General features: G+C 38.1%; 1 protein-coding gene across 6 annotated transcripts in view; it reads right to left on the bottom strand.

The window, feature by feature from the left end:
• Hpr1 (THO complex 1-like protein Hpr1) overlaps positions 1–23,678 on the bottom strand; it is a 189,037-nt gene that overhangs the window by 64,524 nt on the left and 100,835 nt on the right. For 2 of the 6 annotated variants that reach the window (XR_011715813.1, XM_071687745.1), the window contains exons 3-11: positions 17,725–17,830; positions 15,886–16,078; positions 13,852–14,031; positions 12,702–12,835; positions 12,091–12,255; positions 5,274–5,413; positions 4,510–4,633; positions 2,559–2,663; positions 172–278 (exon numbers count right to left, since the gene is read on the bottom strand). Coding sequence is in view for 5 of the 6 variants with exons in the window: in XM_071687745.1 (XP_071543846.1) it covers positions 172–278; positions 2,559–2,663; positions 4,510–4,633; positions 5,274–5,413; positions 12,091–12,255; positions 12,702–12,835; positions 13,852–14,031; positions 15,886–16,078; positions 17,725–17,830 (1,254 nt within the window). In the remaining variant the exon portion in view is untranslated. Of the gene's footprint in view, positions 1–171; positions 279–2,558; positions 2,664–4,509; positions 4,634–5,273; positions 5,414–12,090; positions 12,256–12,701; positions 12,836–13,851; positions 14,032–15,885; positions 16,079–17,724; positions 17,831–18,525; positions 18,662–23,678 lie in introns of those variants that run through there. The other 4 variants (XM_071687748.1, XM_071687750.1, XM_071687746.1 and 1 more) reach the window with 4 other exon arrangements.

Below are 23,678 nucleotides of genomic sequence, written 5' to 3'. Positions count from 1 at the left end.
TCATCTCTTCCTGGCGTTACCTCTTAACATAGGAAACAGCAAAAGTATGAAAAAAATTATATATGTATATAAACATACAGAAATATTCTCTCACTTTTCCATCTAATAAAAAAATGAAATAGAAATAAAAATACTTAGTTCAAATAATTAGTCCATATACTGACTACTTACTTGCCCATGGAGAATTTATTTTTTGAATCAGCATCTCGTATGACATCTCCTACTTTCCTTTTCTGACGTACCATTCTTGATGATCTATAATCACCATCCTCCTTCTGCTGCAAAAACGTACGTTGAGAAGAATGGAAAATCCTTTCACTATTTGATGCAGTGTACTACAGCATCTGAGAAAGCACTTACTTGCAAGGGTTTAAATTCCACCTAAACCTCCCACCGAATAGGATAAAATCCATGAAAATTCCCTATTTCAACCTCTACAAATGAGCAGGTCACAGTAACTTTTATCTATAAAGTTTCAACACCAAATCAGCAACTTTCTAAAGATTACAATGTCATAGGCTCAGTTGACATAGACCCACACACTGATTCACTCTTAAGTCTTTTGCTAATCAGTGCCACAATTGAGAAAATGTTTTACAGAAAAGGGAAATGGAGAGAAAGGAGGGGAAAACAGTTAAAATGTTCAGAGGGCTCTGGTCTCAAAATCTACATTTCTCGCATGCAGTCAAAACCCCAAGAGCATATGAGAGCCTACCCCCATGAAGGATGACAGATTTAAAAAACCTAACAGCAAAAGAAACCGAAAAACAGACGTACCTTTAATGAAGCTCTGACTTTTAAATCACAATATAATCTCAAGGAAACAACCTAAGTTGTACATCCACTAAATCAGGAAGGAAAAGAACCAAACTAAGATAAAATCATAAAGGCTTTTTGGAAGTCTTTAACCTTCCTGTAAGCAACTCATTTTACTACGACAGAGATTTCCAGAAAAAGTCTAACATTTTTCTGCTCCTGATTGTAGTACAGCTTTGATGTAACATAAACCCCATAAAAGTGGTCATGGGTTTATAGAAAATATTAATTTTTTCATATGCATGATCACCGTTTCTAACATAGCACTAGCATTAGGAAGACAAAAAAATGGCCTCATTTGCTCATATCCACTGTCTAACTGTCATGTACAATGCACTAGAACCAGAGCCCTCCTATTCATAGCCAAGTCCCACAGACCTTTCTATGGTTTCCCTTGATCATTCCATGTGCCTTGGTTCTCCCCACTAACTGCAAGTCACCCCCAATTACAATAAGTTACTCCAGTATGTTCAGGCCCAATCACTAAAATCATCCTTCACTCTATCCTTCTAACTCCTTGATTTCTCCCTTCTCCTAGTGTACTCCACTAGATATGCTTACCCTTTCAGTCAGCCTCTCCTCACTCATCCTTTTCATATGTCCAAACTTTTTCAGCATATCCCTTACATATTACTACCATGCTTCTCTCTTACCCTATCATTTCCTATTCAATCAACACTCCTCACAACATTTTATCCTGAAGCATTTCACTTCCAACACATCCACCCTATTCCACACTATTTTATGTAGGGCCAATGGCTCGTATACACACAATACTGTTTGGATTACTATACCATCAAAAATGCCCAAATTTGCCCCCACAGACAGTGATTTCTCTTTCCATACACTCCTTAATGTGCCCTAGGACCTTAGCCCCCTCACCAACCTTATGGCTTACTTTAGCTCCCATGGTTCCATCTGCTGCCATATCCACTTACAGGTGTCTGAAGCACTCCTATCCTCCAGGTTGTCTCTATTCAAATCACACTCCAACTACCCATTTCTCTCCACTGCTAAACTAAATAACCTTGACTAACCATCTTACTAACGTCTGGTCATCCTCCTTGAGAGTCTTTGGGGAATCCTATGTTGTAGCCCCTGATACATCAAAAGCTTCTAACATGATGTGATACTGGGGTCTGATCTCCAAGCTCTCTTATTTTGACTTTCCTTCCTGATTTGTCCGTGTCATATCTTGTTCCTCTCAGGCTACAATCCATCTCCACAACTGGCAGGTTTCAGCCTCTCCCTCTTTCCTTGTCATGAGCAGTGTCTCTCAGGGTCTTATCCAGTTTCTTTTATTCCTACTTTTTTATCAATGATTTTCTTTCTTTGACCACATCCCCCACTCACAAACAGGCCCACACAACTTTCATTGGTTTCTCCTGGCTGCCTCACATGCCCTGGTTCAGTCCATTTGACTGCAGATTGCCCACTGAAAACCACATTGCTCCAATTAAATTATTCCCATGCATACCTTTATCAATCCTGCACGTTCAGGATCCAAGCTTTTGTAATCTTTGTCACTGTCCTTAATCTCCAATTCGTACCCTACTTCTCCATGTCCCCTTCACTTCTGACACATATAACCTCTCCTAACTCATTCTCTACATATATAATTAAAACCATTTCATTTCCAACAAAACCATTCTCCAAGAAATAAAAATTAATCCCTTTGTTTCTTCCCCATTTTTCTACTGGCAAATACTTCAAAGAAACAGAAATGTATGATTCATCCTTACCTCTTCACCCTTGCCACTTTGTTTTGCTTTTAATCTTTCATAACCTTCTGGTTTCTTGAATTCTGGGCATCCTTCATTCTTCCATTCACTCCACATTTCTTCTCTCTGTAAATAGGAAGTTGTGAAAAAATTAAGAAATTCATTAACTGCACACTTAAAGAAAGATAAGAAATGGTAAAGGTCTCATATGTGTGCTGGTTGAAATGAAACCATGACCAACTTAAATACAGCTCAAATTTGTAAAAATAAATGAACCCAAATGAATTTTTCTTGCCAATAATGTGTTGTGTCACAGAAAGAGCAACACAGTTGTGTTATAATATCAAAAGGTGCTGTGAAGGGCTAGAGATAATAGATTTTCATCTGAAGATATCATGATGACAATGGAATCAACAGGAATTATGGGCTACAGCAAAATACTGGAAATTTGCAAACCAAAATTCATACTTAACAGAAAAGCTAAAGCAACATCAGAGTTTGAAATTAAGGGTACCAATAGTGCAATATGACTGTAGTCAAAAATAAAGTTTACATGCAGAAGAAACTGATCCCAGAGAAAGTTTTGAGGGACAGGCATACTGGCAAAGCTCTACGAGTAAGGAATGGAAGAAACACAATCCATCAAGTGTGGGAAGTTTTGCTGGAAGTATTGGCACAACAACTTGAGTATATAGTAGCTACTGGTAGTGACAGTGAAATGGTTAATGGAACAGAAGTAGCTGAGAAAACTCATGAGATGGGTATGTGAAAGAAAAAGAAAACATAAGAATAAGAATGTGAAGTGGGAATGAAATGGTAATGGAACAATTAATAAAGCAAGATGGAGTGTCCAGATGGTAAGGATATATGAAAAAACTTGAGGTTCATATCAGCCTGCATGATGACCTGGCCCTAAAGGCCTCTAAAATAAAGTTAACAGAGACTGATTTCTTAGTTCTGATAAGCTTTGGAAGTCATAACTGAAGTCAGATCAACCTAAAACAAGAAATGCAATAAAGCACCATCCATCAATCATTTCTCTTAAGGTTTGCTTCAATCTGTGGAATAGTTTCCAACAAAAATATCTTTTTTCAACTTGTCAGTATTAGACCAATTTGCTCTGTGATGGTCACATTAGATACTGGAATGATATGAAATGAATAACCATTCATGGATCCTTTCTGAAAAGTTTTGGTATGATTGACCCAGTGGTTTCTGGGATAATTAGAATGTGTCTATAGATCAAATGACTATAAATGGCCTATAAAAGAAAGTTATTTCATTTTTTTTCTTACTTCTGATGGGCTGTGTCAGTCCCAACAGATTTCATGTTAGCATGAAATGAACAGAGGATCATCCATCAATCATTTCTGTAAAGTTCTGGTGCAATCTCAAAGTGATTTCCAACAGGGGATCTTTGAAATTACATACATCCAGGGATCATTTTGTCCAGCAACAGCCATATCAGAAGATCGATTCACATGAAATTAGAAAACTTCAAAATTTCTACAAAACTGAATCAATGGTTTCTGAGCATGTGCAAAGTTTACATACACACAGCAGATGATGAAGACACATGCAAAGTGATCACAACTGTAGGGTTCATGAGAACACGTAAAAAAAAAAGCAAAAACAGTGACTATTAAGCAGGCAATACGTGAAATAGGCATCACTAGAAAATGTGAAAAGATGCGTATGGAAAGATTACTACACTTGTAGGCAGATCTGTACGATCCACCTTGTTGTAAAGTAGGAAAATGCATTTAGGATGTGGTGAAATAACATGTATAATGAGAAACATAAATATTATGATGTTTTACAATATCTGGATCGAGTAACATGGAGCATAAACACCTACTTGTGAGAGCATCTCATAAAGGGCATCTCTCCAAACCATGGTGGCTGAGTTTAAATCTTTTACCTTCTTCACTGAAAATATGTGTATGAATAGATTCAACAAAAGGAACATTACCTTTAAAATGTGTTTCACAGTACTGACAAACACAGGACCATCAGGAGGTGTTTCTTCTAAGAGAGTATATACAAGTTCCTCTGTCTTCTTGACCCATGCTAACTGCTCTTCTGTTAACGTCTCCCTAGAAGATGCATATATGATTGAGTAAACTAATATGTATTCTTTTCTTTCTTATAGTGATATACATCATGTTATTCATAAAATAAAAGCATCACAAGCAAAAGAATAACCAGTCAGTATACATAACATCAGTATACAGATGTTATGCATCAACATTATCAAACTACTATATAAAATCTTCACACTTCTGAGATCATCTGCTTTCTATCTATTTATTTGCATGTCTTTTCATTTCCTTATCCTGGGATTTATATTCTACATTCATTGCTCCCTAAACATCATACTTTTCTTGAAGGTTCAGCTTCACCTTTGAAATGCTTTTATCCTACACTTACATAAATCATCATTCCAACATACTCTTCCTCTCTTTCCACACACTACACATCTCTGTTTACTGAAATAGCATTAAATTTCCAACATATCCATCCCCCTCAGTACAACCACATCTACAGCCCATGCCTTGCAACCATATAATATTGTTGGAAATGCTATTCCTTCAAACAGACCCATTATTGCTCTCTAAGGTAATGTTCTCACTTTCCACTCATTCTTCATTACTGTACATTAAAATATCTTACTACCAAGTGGATGATCCAATCATGACTGCAAATATGAGCAATACAGTAACCAAGCTTCCTTACTGTTTAAATTTTATATTGGAAGTGAGGTACTGAGCCAGGATCAAGATCTGCAGTAATACATAGCGACGGAAATTGGCATCCGAAAACTGGAGGTCGAGCAACTTCTGATTTGTTAGGTACTTGGCAAAATACTGGTCCACCTGTAATCAGATATATTAATGATGAATGATAAGGTAGATCAAAAAAGAAATAAACTTCTCTTTGTAATGTGACATTACATGAAAGAAGTCAGTTGCTCCTTACAGCCCTTAGAGGCATTTCATGGTAATAAACTAAAGGATCTAAACCCCTTTTGCTATAGCAGTTCTAATATCCACACATAAGATAGTCTCAAATATTCGAAAAAGTATCTCTATGAATATACCATTGTATTCAGAAAACCTTGTTCTCGTTAGTCATACTTGTTAGACAAGAGTCTGGTAAAAGAAACTTCTGGCACCCCAACATAATCAATTCAAGTCTTAATAATGTATTTACTAAGTGCTTACACTAAGAAGTACCCCACACAAAAAACATAAAACATTGTTGCAAATGGTACAAAAATGCTCAATAATTTTCGGTGTCTTGAGTTCATATGTTGGGGTCATCGAAGATTCATTTTCAAGTAACAATCAACTAAACCATAATTTTCTAAATAAAATCATATATTACACAAACGTGAGAAATCTATGTGTCCTATAACCAATGCTGCTCCATTGTCAGGAGTACATAGTGTGATGTGTGGAACTTTTGAAAGTCTTTTTGTCACTGAGTTCAAAGAGTGTTCATCACTAATAACTGCTTCACTTTGTCATAGCTTCACAAATCAGAACCTAGAGATAGAGCACAGGTCTCACTTGGGCCTCCTGAACATCTCCATATAGAAAGACCAATGCATGACAAAAGCCTAGGATATATCTTCTAGTAACAATGTGTGCAATACTACTAAAACATTGATGGCTGCTTATTTTGCCTCAAGGAAGAGGTGTGCAATTCAAGAATTTTTATTGTATATCCCCCAGTCACAGAGAACAGCAAATAAAATGGTGAAATATGTGTAATAGCAGGTTGCTAGGCCAAGATGTTGCCAATTGTTACAACTTGTATTGTCCTAACTGTAAAAAGTCCCGAAAACACTTTAAACATCAGTGTTTTTATCTGCACCTGTTTGCTATTTCCTGCCTTAGTATGTTAGCAGCAAGAGCAGATGGCTGAGCTTTGAAGGCAAATCCTCATTTGGCACCTTCTTCTGTTCTTTCAACTGAAAAATGCAATGATACTGGAGTAGAGGATTTCCAGCTCCCAGCTTCTGTCCCTCTAAGTTGCCTTTTATGACATGCTGGAGGTACATGAATAGTATTGCTTCTCCCTTTTCCCCAGGTCTGGGCAAAAATAATTTATATGTAAGATTCATGTCAAAGGCAATCTGACTTACCAACTCTCCTAGAACAGACTCAAAATTTGATCCACTTGTTCTACATATTACTGTTGGTTCTCTTTTCCACTTCTCTAGATTTTACTCGTTTTTTCTCCTATAAACTGGATGCTTGAGTGTTTCTGCCATTATATCATTAAATACTCGACAAGCCACTGTGTCACATGATTAATGTGTGTCCACTGGCAACTCAAGTAGGATTGATGTAATAACTATTTTCTCCTCTACACTACCAAACTTTACAACTTTTTACCCTATTAAGTCTTTCTTAACAAGTGACAAGCTGCCCAACATTAAAAGAAAGGTCTTCCACCTTGCCCAAAACTTATATATTAATTTTCCTCTTCTTTCCTTACTTCTGTATCTCTTCAGCCCTTTTTCATTTAAGGCCTGGCCTTGATTGTATCTTCTGTCAGTGACTGAAGCCTTTGACATAAAAAGAGAGTCAGTACAAGTTTCTAAAACTTATGTGCAATCCTACTGCAAACAAAATACTTTTTACATAACTGAGTTATATAAAGTGCTACCTATTTATATCTCCGATGCCCATTTTCTTCAGAAACTCCCTCAAGGGGATGGCCATGGCAAAAGAGTCTCATCCTTAACAGGCCACTGGCAGAGGGTAACTCTAGCATAGTGTTTCCAGAGGTTTCTACTTAATGTTCCTATCACCTACTTCTACCTTCAGCTGTTATCAAAAAGCATACTTAAAGTGTCATGGGTGAAAATTATACCACAACTATTTCAAGTGTGCTGGAAACTACACCCAAGTACTAATATATGCAAGTTGGAACTATATTCAAACACTGTCAGATGTGTTTTCTTCACAAGCCATTTCATTCTGAGTGAAGAAAAACAGCTAACAATATTTGAACAGGGACAATCTAACTGAGGAGCGAGTAAATAAGGGCTCAACAAAATAATGCTTAAGGACATAAATCCCACAATTCATCATATCAAGGATGATATATGTCCCACCTGAACTACACAAAATGCATCGAATTTTCCAGATTGATGGTTTGCAATGGAAAACTGGGATATTAAGAGATCTTTTTAATTCATATACCAGGTATCAAAGATTATAAAGCTAATGATCATGAAGCTTATATACAGGCATATAACTGAAAACTCTTCAGTAACATGCACCTCACTTCATTTGGTCACTGAGAACCAAATTAAAGATCATGACTGCAAGAATCAAGAGCAAAGTCTGGCACTCGACGGAGGAATTTTCATTAATTCTCAAAATTGATTTTTGATACAGTGATTCTGGTTCCCTTTAAGACCTAATTTCTTACATAAGATAAAAGGAAATAAACTACCTAAGCCAGTTAGTTGGGGAAAATGTAACAGGCTCATTATCAAGTGTGGCCACTTCTGATTCCCCACTTAGACCAAATACTGAATTACAGCTAGACGAGCTGGAAGGACATCTGAGACTGGTCAGCAAGACTTTAACTGACAATCCTGAATTCAACAGTCAAAAGATGTAACCATTCAGCTACCAACATATCCAAAAACACCTGTATCATAAACAAATATGATACATACATCATATTACATGGGATGTATTTAGGGAATCAGTGATGGATTGTGCAAAAGATGCTTGTGGCATGAGAAGAGTGGGAGGTGGGTTGATTAGAAAGGGTAGTGAGTGGTGGGATGAAGAAGTGAGAGTATTAGTGAAAGAGAAGAGAGAGGCATTTGGACGATTTTTGCAGGGAAAAAATGCAATTGAGTGGGAGATGTATAAAAGAAAGAGACAGGAGGTCAAGAGAAAGGTGCAAGAGGTAAAAAAAAGGGCAAATGAGAGTTGCGGTGAGAGAGTATCATTAAATTTTAGGGAGAATAAAAAGATGTTCTGGAAGGAGGTAAATAAAGTGCGTAAGACAAGGGAGCAAATGGGAACTTCAGTGAAGGGCGCAAATGGGGAGGTGATAACAAGTAGTGGTGATGTGAGAAGGAGATGGAGTAAGTATTTTGAAGGTTTGTTGAATGTGTTTGATGATAGAGTGGCAGATATAGGGTGTTTTGGTCGAGGTGGTGTGCAAAGTGAGAGGGTTAGGGAAAATGATTTGGTAAACAGAGAAGAGGTAGTAAAAGCTTTGCGGAAGATGAAAGCCGGCAAGGCAGCAGGTTTGGATGGTATTGCAGTGGAATTTATTAAAAAAGGGGGTGACTGTATTGTTGACTGGTTGGGAAGGTTATTTAATGCATGTATGACTCATGGTGAGGTGCCTGAGGATTGGCGGAATGCGTGCATAGTGCCATTGTACAAAGGCAAAGGGGATAAGAGTGAGTGCTCAAATTACAGAGGTATAAGTTTGTTGAGTATTCCTGGTAAATTATATGGAAGGGTATTGATTGAGAGGGTGAAGGCATGTACAGAGCATCAGATTGGGGAAGAGCAGTGTGGTTTCAGAAGTGGTAGAGGATGTGTGGATCAGGTGTTTGCTTTGAAGAATGTATGTGAGAAATACTTAGAAAAGCAAATGGATTTGTATGTAGCATTTATGGATCTGGAGAAGGCATATGATAGAGTTGATAGAGATGCTCTGTGGAAGGTATTAAGAATATATGGTGTGGGAGGCAAGTTGTTAGAAGCAGTGAAAAGTTTTTATCGAGGATGTAAGGCATGTGTACGTGCAGGAAGAGAGGAAAGTGATTGGTTCTCAGTGAATGTAGGTTTGCGGCAGGGGTGTGTGATGTCTCCATGGTTGTTTAATTTGTTTATGGATGGGGTTGTTAGGGAGGTGAATGCAAGAGTTTTGGAAAGAGGGGCAAGTATGAAGTCTGTTGGGGATGAGAGAGCTTGGGAAGTGAGTCAGTTGTTGTTCGCTGATGATACAGCGCTGGTGGCTGATTCATGTGAGAAACTGCAGAAGCTGGTGACTGACTTTGGTAAAGTGTGTGAAAGAAGAAAGTTAAGAGTAAATGTGAATAAGAGCAAGGTTATTAGGTACAGTAGGGTTGAGGGTCAAGTCAATTGGGAGGTGAGTTTGAATGGAGAAAAACTGGAGGAAGTGAAGTGTTTTAGATATCTGGGAGTGGATCTGGCAGCGGATGGAACCATGGAAGCGGAAGTGGATCATAGGGTGGGGGAGGGGGCGAAAATTCTGGGAGCCTTGAAGAATGTGTGGAAGTCGAGAACATTATCTCGGAAAGCAAAAATGGGTATGTTTGAAGGAATAGTGGTTCCAACAATGTTGTATGGTTGCGAGGCGTGGGCTATGGATAGAGTTGTGCGCAGGAGGATGGATGTACTGGAAATGAGATGTTTGAGGACAATGTGTGGTGTGAGGTGGTTTGATCGAGTAAGTAACGTAAGGGTAAGAGAGATGTGTGGAAATAAAAAGAGCGTGGTTGAGAGAGCAGAAGAGGGTGTTTTGAATGGTTTGGGCACATGGGAGAGAATGAGTGAGGAAAGATTGACCAAGAGGATATATGTGTCGGAGGTGGAGGGAACGAGGAGAAGAGGGAGACCAAATTGGAGGTGGAAAGATGGAGTGAAAAAGATTTTGTGTGATCGGGGCCTGAACATGCAGGAGGGTGAAAGGAGGGCAAGGAATAGAGTGAATTGGAGCGATGTGGTATACCAGGGTTGACGTGCTGTCAGTGGATTGAATCAAGGCATGTGAAGCGTCTGGGGTAAACCATGGAAAGCTGTGTAGGTATGTATATTTGCGTGTGTGGACGAATGTATATACATGTGTATGGGGGTGGGTTGGGCCATTTCTTTCGTCTGTTTCCTTGCACTACCTCGCAAACGCGGGAGACAGCGGGGAAAAAAAAAAAAAAAAAAAACATATTACACATGGATGCACAAAACACAAGACTTAGTAGGTGCTTAAAACTCTAAAATTAACGAAAGAATTTACTGCTGATCACTAGTTCAACCAAAGTTCAACATGCCTGTTATGAATTTGTTGAATTACAAGTACATGAATTCTGCCAATATGGCATGACTCTTTAGACCTTTTTTCAGTTGAGATGGTATTTGTAGCTTACGCTCTAATCAAGGCCATCCCATTAACACTATATATTACTATCATCATAATTATACTTGATTGCCGTTTCTTGCGTCAGTGAGGTAGCGCCAGGAAAGGGATGAAGAAAGACCCATCCACTCATATACAAATATATTCATACATACTTATACATACATATAAATACACAAACACAGCCATATACATATATACACATGTACATATTTATACTCACTTGCCTTCATCCATTCCCGGCACCAACCCGCCCCACAGGAAATAGCATAGCCATCCCCTGCATCAGCAAGGTAGTGCCAGCAAAACAGAGAGAGAAAAAAAAAGGCCACATTTACTCACACTCAGTCTCTAGCTGTCATGTATAATGCCCCGAAACCACAGCTCCCTATCCACATTTAGGCACCACAGACCTTTTCATGGTCTACTCCAGCCATTTCACATGCCCTAGCCTGAGCCAGGTACCTATTCTACTGACCAAGCCCTAAGTGTGGACAAAAAGCTGGGTTGACTGTGGACTGACTGCCACAATCCACATTCAAAACCCATGTACTCGACCCTCAGTAGCCCATGAATGTGTCACGGTCAAGTCAGGAAAGCTAAATGCTACACCTAAAGCATTTTTTTTCATACCTGTTCGTCACTTTTCCAAAGTTAGGTAGCTTCATGAACATTTGAAAAATGCCTAATTTGCTCACATCCACTCTTTAACTGTCACATATGATGCACCAAGAGCAGTGCACCCATCCGCAGCCACGGTCCACAGGCTGTCTCATGGTTTACCCTGACCACTTCACATGCCCACTTATCAATAATACATCACATCTGGTAATGCACACACACACATCCATGCGTAAATAAAAATTCCTGGTATTTTCTACACTCGGTGAAGCTTCCTTGAATAGAAAGACAAGCAATTTCCTGAACCTACCAGCTAAAGCAGAAAATAAATGATTGGTTATCTAAACCTTTCATTCAATAATCTAAATGTTCATATAGAGTTTCAAAAATCAAGTTCAAAGTAACATGATTAAGCATGGATTTTTCCAAACCTTCATTCATCAGATACAGTATATTTACTGTATCATTCTAAGACCATAACCACTTACTAACATTAGGAATAATTACATTCTGCAGTGAAACAAATAAACAATAAAAGATAAAAAACATGTATATATGCCAGCCATGTCATTTAATCAGAGCTGGAAGACTCGCGTAAATTCTTCCTTAAACACTGGTTATCAGTTACGTCAATACCTTTGTATGTCAAATATCCAACAGCAGGTCAACTTGTAATGTATTGCATGCAGTTTTGGCCAAACAGTCACATGAGTGTGGGTGCTGCTATCACATGCAAGCTAAAAAAAAAAGGGGGGGTACACCTTACTGTGAGATGAATCATTACCATTTCTTTGGTGGCACAGGCAGTTACCTGGGGTTGCAAATTGGAACCTCCTCCAGTGTTTGCTGGCTCAGACAACGTACGAGAAAGACGAGCTCCTGTATTTCCACTGCCTTGCACATTGTCCAGCTTGAAACTTTTAAATGCTTCAAGAACATCTCCACAATACTGAAATGAGAAGATCACTTTGGTAGATACTTCCTAGATTAATGCAGCTGAATTTAATCTGTGGTATGGATTCACTGCAGTTGAAACATAGCAAGGAATCAGTGCAGCATTTCAAAATGGATAAACAAATTTAAGCAATAACAATTACATACAAATAATCACAGGATCAAGATAAATAAAAAGAAAAAACATGAAGATATGGTAATGAAAAAGTCTAGGATGAACGCATGAAAGAACATGAGAAAGGGTGCAGAGATCCACTACATGAATAAAAAAGCTAAAAGAGGAGGGAAAGAGACACTGAAAAAGCAAGCTGATAAGAGAAGCAAGAGAAGCAGGATTTAATGGAAAGACAGAGGCAGAAACTACAGTATGTTGGCACATACCAAAACCTTCAAGCTTGATAGCAGAAAATTGGAAAGCTCAGTTTTACTGACAGAACTTACCATTGTGAACATTTTCCAGGGAGCCTTCTGGAAACACTGCACTGGGTTTCTGAAGAAATCCTGAAGCGACCAGAACTTTGTATAGAGGGTATAGTCCAAATGTACTCGACCATCTCCTCCTCCTTTTTCTTCATCTACAAGACAAAAGAATAAGTCCATTCTCCTTTCGCAATATGAAGAGCATAAAAATCCACAACCCTTTGGCAGCATAACAAAGAGAAAAGAGCTGTCCCAAGTTACTCTCAAAACAGTCTGTTTCATCAGGTCACACTTGCATCTTCATTTACCCATCCAACATCAGAAAAACCTTTGACTGTACATCATTTGAAGCAATACCTTCAGCCTTTTAAATGCTCCACTACTGATTTCTATACTCTCCTAATATACCTATACAACAATCACTTCAATTTCTATCTAACCATATTTCAGATAAGGTCCCATATCACAAGCCCAAACTGCTCCCTTCAGTTAATTTGCAATTATTTCTCAATTTTCTTTTCTCATATACTCACTTAAATCCTCTTACTTTTACCCACTCCCTCTTGCTTACTTCATTAAAAGAAGTTACCACATACAGACTTACTGCAATATCCCTACTTACAATTATTTCATACACTCTTGCATTTCATGGCAGTACTCTATTCCACAACCTCATTCCATCCAACTCCAAAACAAGCCTTCCAAACCACTGCAAACATTATATATTATCTATTCAATTGGCATCTGATAATCCTTGAAATTAAGACAGGCTTTAGTTTCTTTATATGTCAGTACTAAAACAGTAGTTCAACAACTATCTACAATGCACTGCAGTACCAAGTAATCAACAATCACAATCTTCTCTGTATAATGTATCATACTTTGTGCACACCCACATCACAGGACTTCATCTACTCATTGTTACACCACATATCAAAAGTCACTTTCAGCAAGGTTGTACTGTATCATCTGTTGATGAAAGGGAGTACATTACTGGGAACTTCTCACCCCAAAGGAGTCCATTATTTCCTGCTATGGGAAGTAGCTTGGTCTTCAAGCTGCATGAGCTTCTTCAGTAAAAGGAGTTATATACTTTCAGAAATAATAATGCTAATAATGAGTAATAACAATACTCATATCACTAATAATAAAAATAATAATCGATACATACCCTCATCTTCTTCCATTTCAGAAGTTTCCACATTGGTGAAGGTGGTAACATTTTCTAGGTTGAACTCGGATACCAAGTTAAGACCAGACCTCTCAGAGAATGGAAAGAATCTTGCTAAGAAGAGAAGAATTCGGCCACAAAACACTGTGTTTTGGGAACGTGAAAGTCGACGTAAAAGATCTGAAAAAGGCATAGATAAATCTAACAAGTTACATACTAATCTTAACAGTTTCCCTGTAAATAAAGAAACAACACAACATAAATTCAGTAAATTCACTAGACCTATTTGTTGATAATAAACAAACAAACAGATAAGACATCCAGAGATAAATTCACTGATCCCATTTGCTGATAATAAACAAACTAATAAGACATCCAGAGATTGTGCACTAATTCAAGGTTCTTGTACTGCATAAATAGCAAAACAAACATTTTACAGCAACATCTATCTCAACCTTTTCGAGTTGTACCCTAATCCTCAAATATTCATTTTCTCCCTTTCTTTGAGGGGTTATTTCATCATATGTATCTTGATTAGTAACTAACTGAGACTTCTTTCCAAATTTCATGGCTTCAGTGGTATTAATCAAAGCTAACTGTCCTTTGGCCAGTTTATGTTAATCAAACTGCACACACTGATATGGTCATTTTGCTCAAGGGGGAATGAGCAGTTACTGGTAAAACAAATAAATAATTCTCCAACATAGGCATTTCCACAAGTGAGATAAACCAATCCATCTACAATGACAACATTACACAATCCCTTTAAGGATACTAATTTAGAATCCCATTCATCTCTACTACTGCTGTGTTATTCTTTGTAGCAACAAAACATCTGCTGCGCGTCATAAAGGGTGACTGATCCTTTCACTGATTCAGTCCTAATATCCACAGTAAACTTCGTGTGCAGGATACTCTCAAATATTCTAAGGGAAAATATTTCCTTATGTTTGTTATTTTCTTTAACTAGAACATAATTTTCTAGTTCAAATGATATAAAACTCAACATGGTGAAACATTATTTGCCAGGCATATGAGGTATCCAGGCATATGAAGTATTTTGTCACAAACAAATATGATTCCTTCGGGTTTTCTTCACAAAAGAGTTCCAACTCATATGCACATTAAAGCTTCACAAATCATTATAGCACCTAACCTGTGATGCAGATCCAGTACAAGCCTTCTTGACATCTCCACACAGACAAATCAATGTATGAAACAAATTTAGGTTGTAGCATTGAGTAAGAACATGTGGTATGTCACTAAAACAGTAGTGGTCATATATTTTGCCTCATGGCACAGGTAGCTGATGCAAAACCATGAGAGAATACAATCACTAACATTTACAACCTAACCACAATGAAAAGGTGAAGAGGGGCAGGAGACAGGAGGTTGGAAATCCTTCCCTCCTTCATCAGCAGCACTAATATTTGATCTCAGGCATCAAAAATGCCAATGCACTCATCCAACTCCTCCAAAGAAATTCTTTCTTCTTTACTTTGCTTTATACCAGGTGCATAAGCACTAACAATCATCCATCCCCTTGTATCTTACTTTCATTTTTACATGAGCCAATGCTGAACTCATTTCCTTTACTCTCTAACACAGTTCTATGGCTCCCACTTCATAACAAGTGCTACCCCTTCCTCTGCTCTTCTCCTACCACTGAAACCAGACTTTACGCCTCAAACAATCATACACCATTCTACCCTCTTCACCTTTAACTTAACTCTGAAGCCAGAACATCCAGATCCCTCTTCTCAAACACAGGACCTACTTCTTCGTTTGCACCTCTTCTCAAACACAGAACCTTCTTCTTCGTTTGCATCCTGACTACATTTTTTACACAGCCTTAGATATCAAAGGGAATTTTTCATTTTGTACCGATAATACAAATAGGGAGATTTACTAGTCTCCAATATCTGTTGCTGTTAGTCAAGCATTACAACACAAAGGAAATAATTGCTTTGAATTCTTTCTTTCCTATCCTTAAGAGTAGAATTAAGTATCTATAAAATACAAGTCATGACTCACCATTACACATACGAAGAACACTGGTTTTGCATGGAGCAAAAAACGTATCTTCTTTCCACACACTGACATTAGTTTCAACAAAGGAAAAAAGTTGTTCACACTGTTTGATAGTTAGCATATCAAATGAGTCAGTGAGGACTAGAACAGGCAATGTTGGTAAGCTTAACTCATGACGCACTAATTCTATACATACCTGAAAAAAAAGGAAATAATTATACCCTGTATTAAAATTTGCTTACTTCCAAGTTCTTGATACATACCATTTAAATAATTTTGAATGACACATTACATAAATTATATCCTTTCATTTCAATCAATTTTTTTAATGAATAATGAACACACTATAAAAAACAAATGGACAAATTGAGTTGCTACAGTTCAATGTTATATGATGTTACAAATGACATGGCTTCTCTTACTGCTACCATCCATCTGAAAGGGACTGCATCAAATGGCTGGTGTAGTGGTCACAGATGGAGAGTGCAGTAGAAGGAAAACAGGTGATGGTGGCTAGGATTAGCTAAACCAGCTACAGTATAAGACATAGATCTCTATGCCACTGGCTTTGTGTCTACAAACCATATTTCATTAAAATGCACCTCTGGTGCCAACAAACTTCAGGGGTAATCATATGCTCGAACACTTCAGAAATGGTTCAATAAGTTCTATGAATTTTTTAATTACCCTCTTTTTTTGGACAAATATTCAATATGATTTGGTCAGAATTTATATGAATTCTAAAAAACTGAGGTCAGAAATACTGAAACTTCAGAAAAGGTTATATGTTACATATGACAGCATATGCATACCTTTAAGAATCATACATACATACAAATCCTTGCTAAGAAAGATTATCAAATGATGAAATGCAAGTAATTTCAGAAGTTAAATTCTGATGCTGTCACAGTGAAACAACTCCCTTTTTAAGTTGATACCTACACCTCGCTAATGCGGGAAATGGCGAATAGTTTGGAAAAAAAAAAAAAAACCTACACCTTAAGTCATTTACCTATCTCGTCTGAATCAACTATTCTAAAAAATTTTTTTATAGACTGTGTCTGCTTTTCCTATATAAAATTTCAAATGAGCTTTAATACCTAAATATTACCTGAAAATGGTAACTTCAATGGATATGGTTCTGCCTGAAAACGAGACCACAAATAAATTAGTAAAATAGAAGTAACACAACACTAGTAACATAAAAACAAAGATGAAAGCTTGCTATTTCTCCCATGAACAGCATTCTCTTTAAGCCACATACACATTACATAACCAGTGATGGTCTGCTGCAAATTTTCAAATTCTACAATATCCTTCATGTCCAGCTAAACATGCAGTCTGTCTTTTTATGCCTCCTTACTGTCGCTATCCCTCATGGAAATTTGCTGAAACAACTCATTACTTTAAATTAATTTTAAAAGTTTTACTTCATCAGTACAAGTACAGTACGTTTAGCCTGCTTCACTTGCGTGGGAGCCAAAACAACAAGCAGAAATTTTCACTGAATCTTTTAAGCACTGATGCTGGTTCTGGCTATGTGAGTTAAGAAACGGTGCATATAATACAGTAATGGGCAGATTCTTATGAGAATGATAACATTTATATATCATCCACAAAAATATCAGCATAATTCAATACTGATCCAGAGAAGGGAGTCTCCACCAGTAGTGCTTAAAGAAAGAACTAGACTGAATACCTTTAAACCATTTTTGACTACTGATTGGTCTGAAAAGATATCATGTCTAACGATAATGGAAAGTAGGCTTAGTGCGGAGAATGACAAAGCTAGCAAAATATATTAAATAACATGTCGAGGGAACTGGTAATCTGATGACTTACAGAGGTGAGAGCAGTAACAGTGGTCAGCTTAGTTGCTACTCCGTCAATCACCTTCTTCGTCACATAATTTCGAATTGCAGCCTCAACACAGTGTTTTGTTGTCTCACTATAGGGAGAAGAGAAAATAAAAGTTCTAAAAACACATACAAATGTCAAAGGAAAAAATCTGACTATCAGCATTGAGCATATCTAGAAATTATATTATACAGTATAAGGGAAATTTAAAAAAATAAATGTATTTCCATGTACGTGTATCTAGCCTAATATCCACCCTCGTATAACACATCCTTGACAATATTAGAATAGGTCTACAGAAATGGCATCACTTATGTTTACAACATATCCATTTCACCAACAATTCTCTCGCCAACACATTTGTCGGTAAAATTACCGTTCTGGACGACCACCACAGAACCGGTTGTCTAAGATGGGCAAAATGACAGAAAAAAGTGGTGATTATCGACAAAAATGAGTGTCAGATTCGTTTAAAAATGGTGATTTTCGATAGAAATGAAGGTCAAATTCGTTAAAAAAAAATATTCTAACCAAACCAAACCGACCCTAAAATTCGTACGATGTCCGAAAGTAATAATACCCATCTGTCTCATCTGTACTTTCGTCCCTCCTAAGTACAACTTCAATGAATTTCGTCTTATGGACTGTCATTTTGCCGGCTTGAAGCATCTATGAATTGCCTTCACGGAAACTGTCAATTTTCTACACGTCTGAAGGGACCTGATACAGAGAGGGCCTTCTTGGCATTCTCATCTGATGTACAACGTATATCTCCAAATAACTCACCTGATTTTGGTTGAAAATATATTTGTAATGGGTGCGGCATCAACACTCTCAATGCAGTGAGGTAGAGTGGACTGTACTTTCAGAAATAGACGCTGAAAGGTTAGTCCAGAGTCCGCCGCCATTGTTTACAAGCTGTACGGCGTGAGCAATAACACTCGATCTCTAGATAAATTCTCTATATATCTTTTATAAAAAATATAATTAAAGTAAAAAATATAATAAGAATAATTTAGTATATTGTGACTGTCTAATCTCTAAATAATGAACGCATCAACATTTTTCCATTACATGAATCATCTAAATAGATCTTTTATGTCGAGTTTTCACTTCAAAGAAATGAGAGGTTTTTATCATTTCATTTACTTATCATTTCGCACCATTAAGTGCCTTTCTTGATTCAAACGGCAGAAAGCAAAATACATTTAGGCTATCTAATAAGTATAACTTCATTCTAAATCTGGATAATCATAGATTCAAGTTAATGCCACAGCCACTGCGAATCTATGAGATACAAACAAGAAATAACTAATTATATATCATTGTTGCATAGTATTGCAAATATGTATTACATATTTCATGACATGTTATTTACCTAATCAGAAAGCCCCTGTCTGATATTTTCCGTACTGCCATCATTCCTTTATTATGATAAACACCTACGAGTCATTAGTATGAGAAATGCTTTGAAATATACAAGAGATGACAGTTCTTAAGACTGTGCATTTAAATATTCCATTGCAATTTTCACAGGGCTTTTCACAATATCTCAATCCACTGCGCTTGAGACGTTTAAATCCCACGGACGCCAATTTAAATGCTTCGTGCACACACCTACGTTTAAATCATCCAGAGGCTGATGTGACTGTAGAAACGCCTTGGGCGTTGGTGTTTCAAACGTTCCTGGTGCACAGGAGTTTAAATAACCTAAGACATATCAATTCCATTCTTCTAATGAGAGAATCTAGCTATAGGTTAGGGACCATGTCAACTTCCAAGCTCCTCTCTCATCTACTGTATTCTTCTCCTTATTTACATAACATTCATACAGAAGCTATTTTTTAAACTGTATTCCATCCCTCTTACTTCTGGTAAACTTACATCTTTCTGTATCATAGTTTGTGATAGCTATATTTCTATGAAGCTAAACTTAAAGGGTAAGTTTTAATTTCGCCAGGAATAAAATGTTATCCAATTTACTAATTTGACGTCTTTGACAGCAAGATATTTAAGCTGACAGACTTCCTTGAAGTCTTTTGATAATTATTTACGTAAAAATAATGCATGCAACTCTGAGGTTGAAGCAATTTGTCTCTGGACTATCAGTGTTTTAAACTACAGTATTGTAGTATGAAAGAAATATATGTCATATGAAAACATATTTCTCAACGACTCCATTATGAATGTTGTGGTTTGAATTATATGAGCAGTTCTTTACTCAATCCATTTCCTTCATTCTCTCGAAGATGACATATAATGACAACCCGATCCTAATATAACAGTACCAAATAACGCTAGTTTTAACGCCTCCTTGATAAAAATTTTTATTTTTGTTACCCATAAATATATTCATTTTCTCTGATTAATTTAGAGAAAACGGAAGGCTTATCTTTTAACATATACTATTCCTATTTAAGAGCACTGACGGTATGTTCATTTAAAGTGATAGTTTATGTCTTTATTGTTGATAGATGGATGGAAGGATGAACATCTTAGACATCGCAAAAAGTACCTGCCTACGGCTGGTGGAAGTCTAAAGACTTTCAAGAGGTTTATGTGGCATTTTTTTTTTTTTTTTTTTTTTGTCTTTTACTGAGAAATCTATGCACCATCTTCGACAAACACAGACTGCAAACTACCGCTATGCGTAGTTCGCTTGTTAGGCGCCAATTTGACGCCGGAGATCCGTTAAATTGGTCTGCCTTCTGGATGATTTCTGCAAGAACTCGAACAATCAAGAGTAGACAGTGAGTTGTGTGTGACTTAACGTATGTGTTTTGAGTGAGGTAGATTGCGAGTCTGCTGGATAGAATGCCAGCATTAACCTGGGCCAAGGAAAAGAACACGACAAACACCGAAGTGCTGGCTCACTATACCGACTGTGTCATGAATTTAACGAAGAGATGCACAGAAAGGAAGACGGTGGGTGAATTACGTTATATCAGTGGGGACGACTATGGCTTGTGAACACAATTTCACAATACAAATTAAAATGTATCTTTTAGCTACTATTATAAAACAGCATTGAAGGCATTTTCCCCTGGAAACAAAAGCAGTTACGTAAATCACGAAGGATTCTAAAACTGTTTAATAATAATAATAATAATAATAATAATAATAATAATAATCTCTTATTCATATGGCGTGAAGTCATTATTGCTCCTAATTCAGTTGTTAGCTAGTGAATAACTGAACGTTTCTATTATTCGTTGTGTATCAGAGGATCTTTAACATGATATCTGAAAACAATATTTCAGAAAAAGGTGAAAAAAAAGGAAACGCCACTCATATAAACATTCATACACATGAACGCCCGTACATGCACATATACATACATATACATATCAACATGTACACATATACATACACATACACAGATATATACATGTATACACGTGTACATATTCATATTTGTCTGCTTTCATCCATTCCTGGTGCCACCACGCCCCACAGAAATCAGCATTAATAACCCTGCTTCAGCGAGGTAGCGCCAGGAAAACAGACATATGTTCACACTCAGTCTCTAGCTGTCATGTGTAATGCACCGAAACCACAGCTCCCTTTCCACATCCAGGCCCCACAGACCCTTCCATGGTTTACCCCAGACGTTTCACATGCCCTGGTTTAGTCCACTGACAACACGTCGACCCCGGTATACCATATCGTTCCAATTCACTCTGTTCCTTGCACGCCTCTTACACTTCTATATGTTCAAGCCCCGATTGCTTAAAATCCTTTTCAGTCCATCCTTCCACTTCCAATTCGGTCTCCCGCTTCTTTTTGTTCCCTCCACCTCTGACACATACATCCTCTGTCATTCTTTCCTCTCTCATTCTTTCCATATGTCCAAACCATTTCAACACACCCTCTTCTCCTCTCTCAACCACAATCTTAATTTCTACACATCTTTCTTACCCTTTCAATATTTACTCAATCAAACCACCTCATGCCACATACTGTCCTCAAACTTATCATTACCAACACATCCACCCTCCTCCGCACAACCCTATCTATAGCCCACGCCTCACAACCATACAACATTGTTGGAACCACTATTCCTTCAAACATACCCGTTTTTGCACTACGAGATAATGTTCTCGACTTCCTCATATTCTTCATCGCTCCCAGAACGTTCGCTTCGTTCTCCACCCTGTGACTCACCTCCGCTTCCATGGTTCCATCCCTTGCTTCGTCCACTCCCAGACGTCTAAAACACTTCACTTCCTCCAAAATAGGAATATATATATATATATATATATATATATATATATATATATATATATATATATATATATATATATATATATATATTGGGCCATTCTTTCGCCTGTTTCCTTGCACTACCTCGCTAACGCGGGAGAAAGCGACAAAGTATAATGAATAAAAAAATTAATATGTATATATATATATATATATATATATATATATATATATATATATATATATATATATATATTTTCTTTCATACTATTCGCCATTTCCCGCATTAGCGAGGTAGCTTTAAGGCCAGAGGACGGGGCCTTTGAGGGAATATCCTCACCTGGCCCCCTTCTCTGTTCCTTGTTTTGGAAAACTGAAAAAAAAAACGAGAGGGGGGGGGGGATTTCCCTCCACCCGCTATATATATATAACTAAACATTACTGTGGCAAGATTTACATAATCTATGAGTTTTTGTCTTTATCTTCCCTCAAATGATCTCGTTTTGATTTTCCTATTTCATTATCATTTCTTTTTTTTTCATTTGTTCGAGGGCTTGACCCCAGTGGCTCCGTTCGTGGCTGAGGCTTAAGATTAACCTGCGGGGAAGGAGAGCGAAACCTGGCCACACCTGACTCGTCTGTTCTTCGTGTTCTTCGTCACGAGTGAACTTTCGACGTGTTCATAACATCTGACTTCACGTCTGGAGGGACGAGGAAGATGTAAGTGCTCCACTGTTTGCCATCTCCACTCAGCACGTGGGGGATTTAGCACACATATACACTTAATAAATATTATGTCTGTCTGTCTGTCAGCCTCTCTCTCTCTCTCTCTCTCTCTCTCTCTCTCTCTCTCTCTCTCTCTCTCTTCTCCCTCCCTCCTTCACGTCCCCTTGATGTCTGAAGGACAAGGTTAGCGGCGGGACTTTACGTACCACCTTGCAAATGACGCACATACGACACACACACACACACACACACCACACACACACACACACAGGGGTGTTGTGCCGCGCCTACAGACCCATCCTCACCTACCCACGGTAACAAGTCGCTAGTGGGTCACCGTGAGGGTGCAAAAGACGAGACGAAAAAAAAAAAAAAACAATACACGAACACACTTGGTTTACAAACAGATGCCTCGTGGCTATAAACAACGATAATGATAAACAAACATACAACAAAAATCGTGTGTCTGGAAATGGACAGGATCGTCCCGTACGGTACGTAAACCAGCAGGATCTCACGACGCCACACTCAAATTTCCGGGTTCGTAAATCATCCACCCCCCTCCCCCCAAACCCCCCCCCTCTCCCTCGGCGCACGAACGCCACCACCTCACGAGTCGGGCAACATCCGGGGGGGCCCCCAACCCCCCCTCAATGCTTCACAACGAACCCACAGATCCGGGGAATCTTATGCACGTACGAACGAACACCGGGCAGGTTTCCGGGTACTACTTACACCACGCATGAATGGTCCCGTCATTGTAGAGTTCCATGGATCCGTGAGCCAGGCAGCTCGTGATCCGTGAGCCAGGGAGCTCGTGATCCGTGAGCCAAGGAGCTTGTGATACGTGAGCCAGGGAGCTTGTAATCCGTGAGCCAGGGAGCTTGTGATCCGTGAGCCAGGGAGCTCGTGATCCGTGAGCCAGGGAGCTCGTGATCCGTGAGCCAGGGAGCTCGTGATCCGTGAGCCAGGGAGCTCGTGAGCCGTGAGCCAGGCAGCTCGTGATCCGT

Source organism: Panulirus ornatus, chromosome 44 (genome assembly GCF_036320965.1).
Source record: "Panulirus ornatus isolate Po-2019 chromosome 44, ASM3632096v1, whole genome shotgun sequence".
Lineage (NCBI taxonomy): Eukaryota > Metazoa > Arthropoda > Malacostraca > Decapoda > Palinuridae > Panulirus > Panulirus ornatus.
This window is presented reverse-complemented; position numbering and strand designations above follow the sequence as displayed.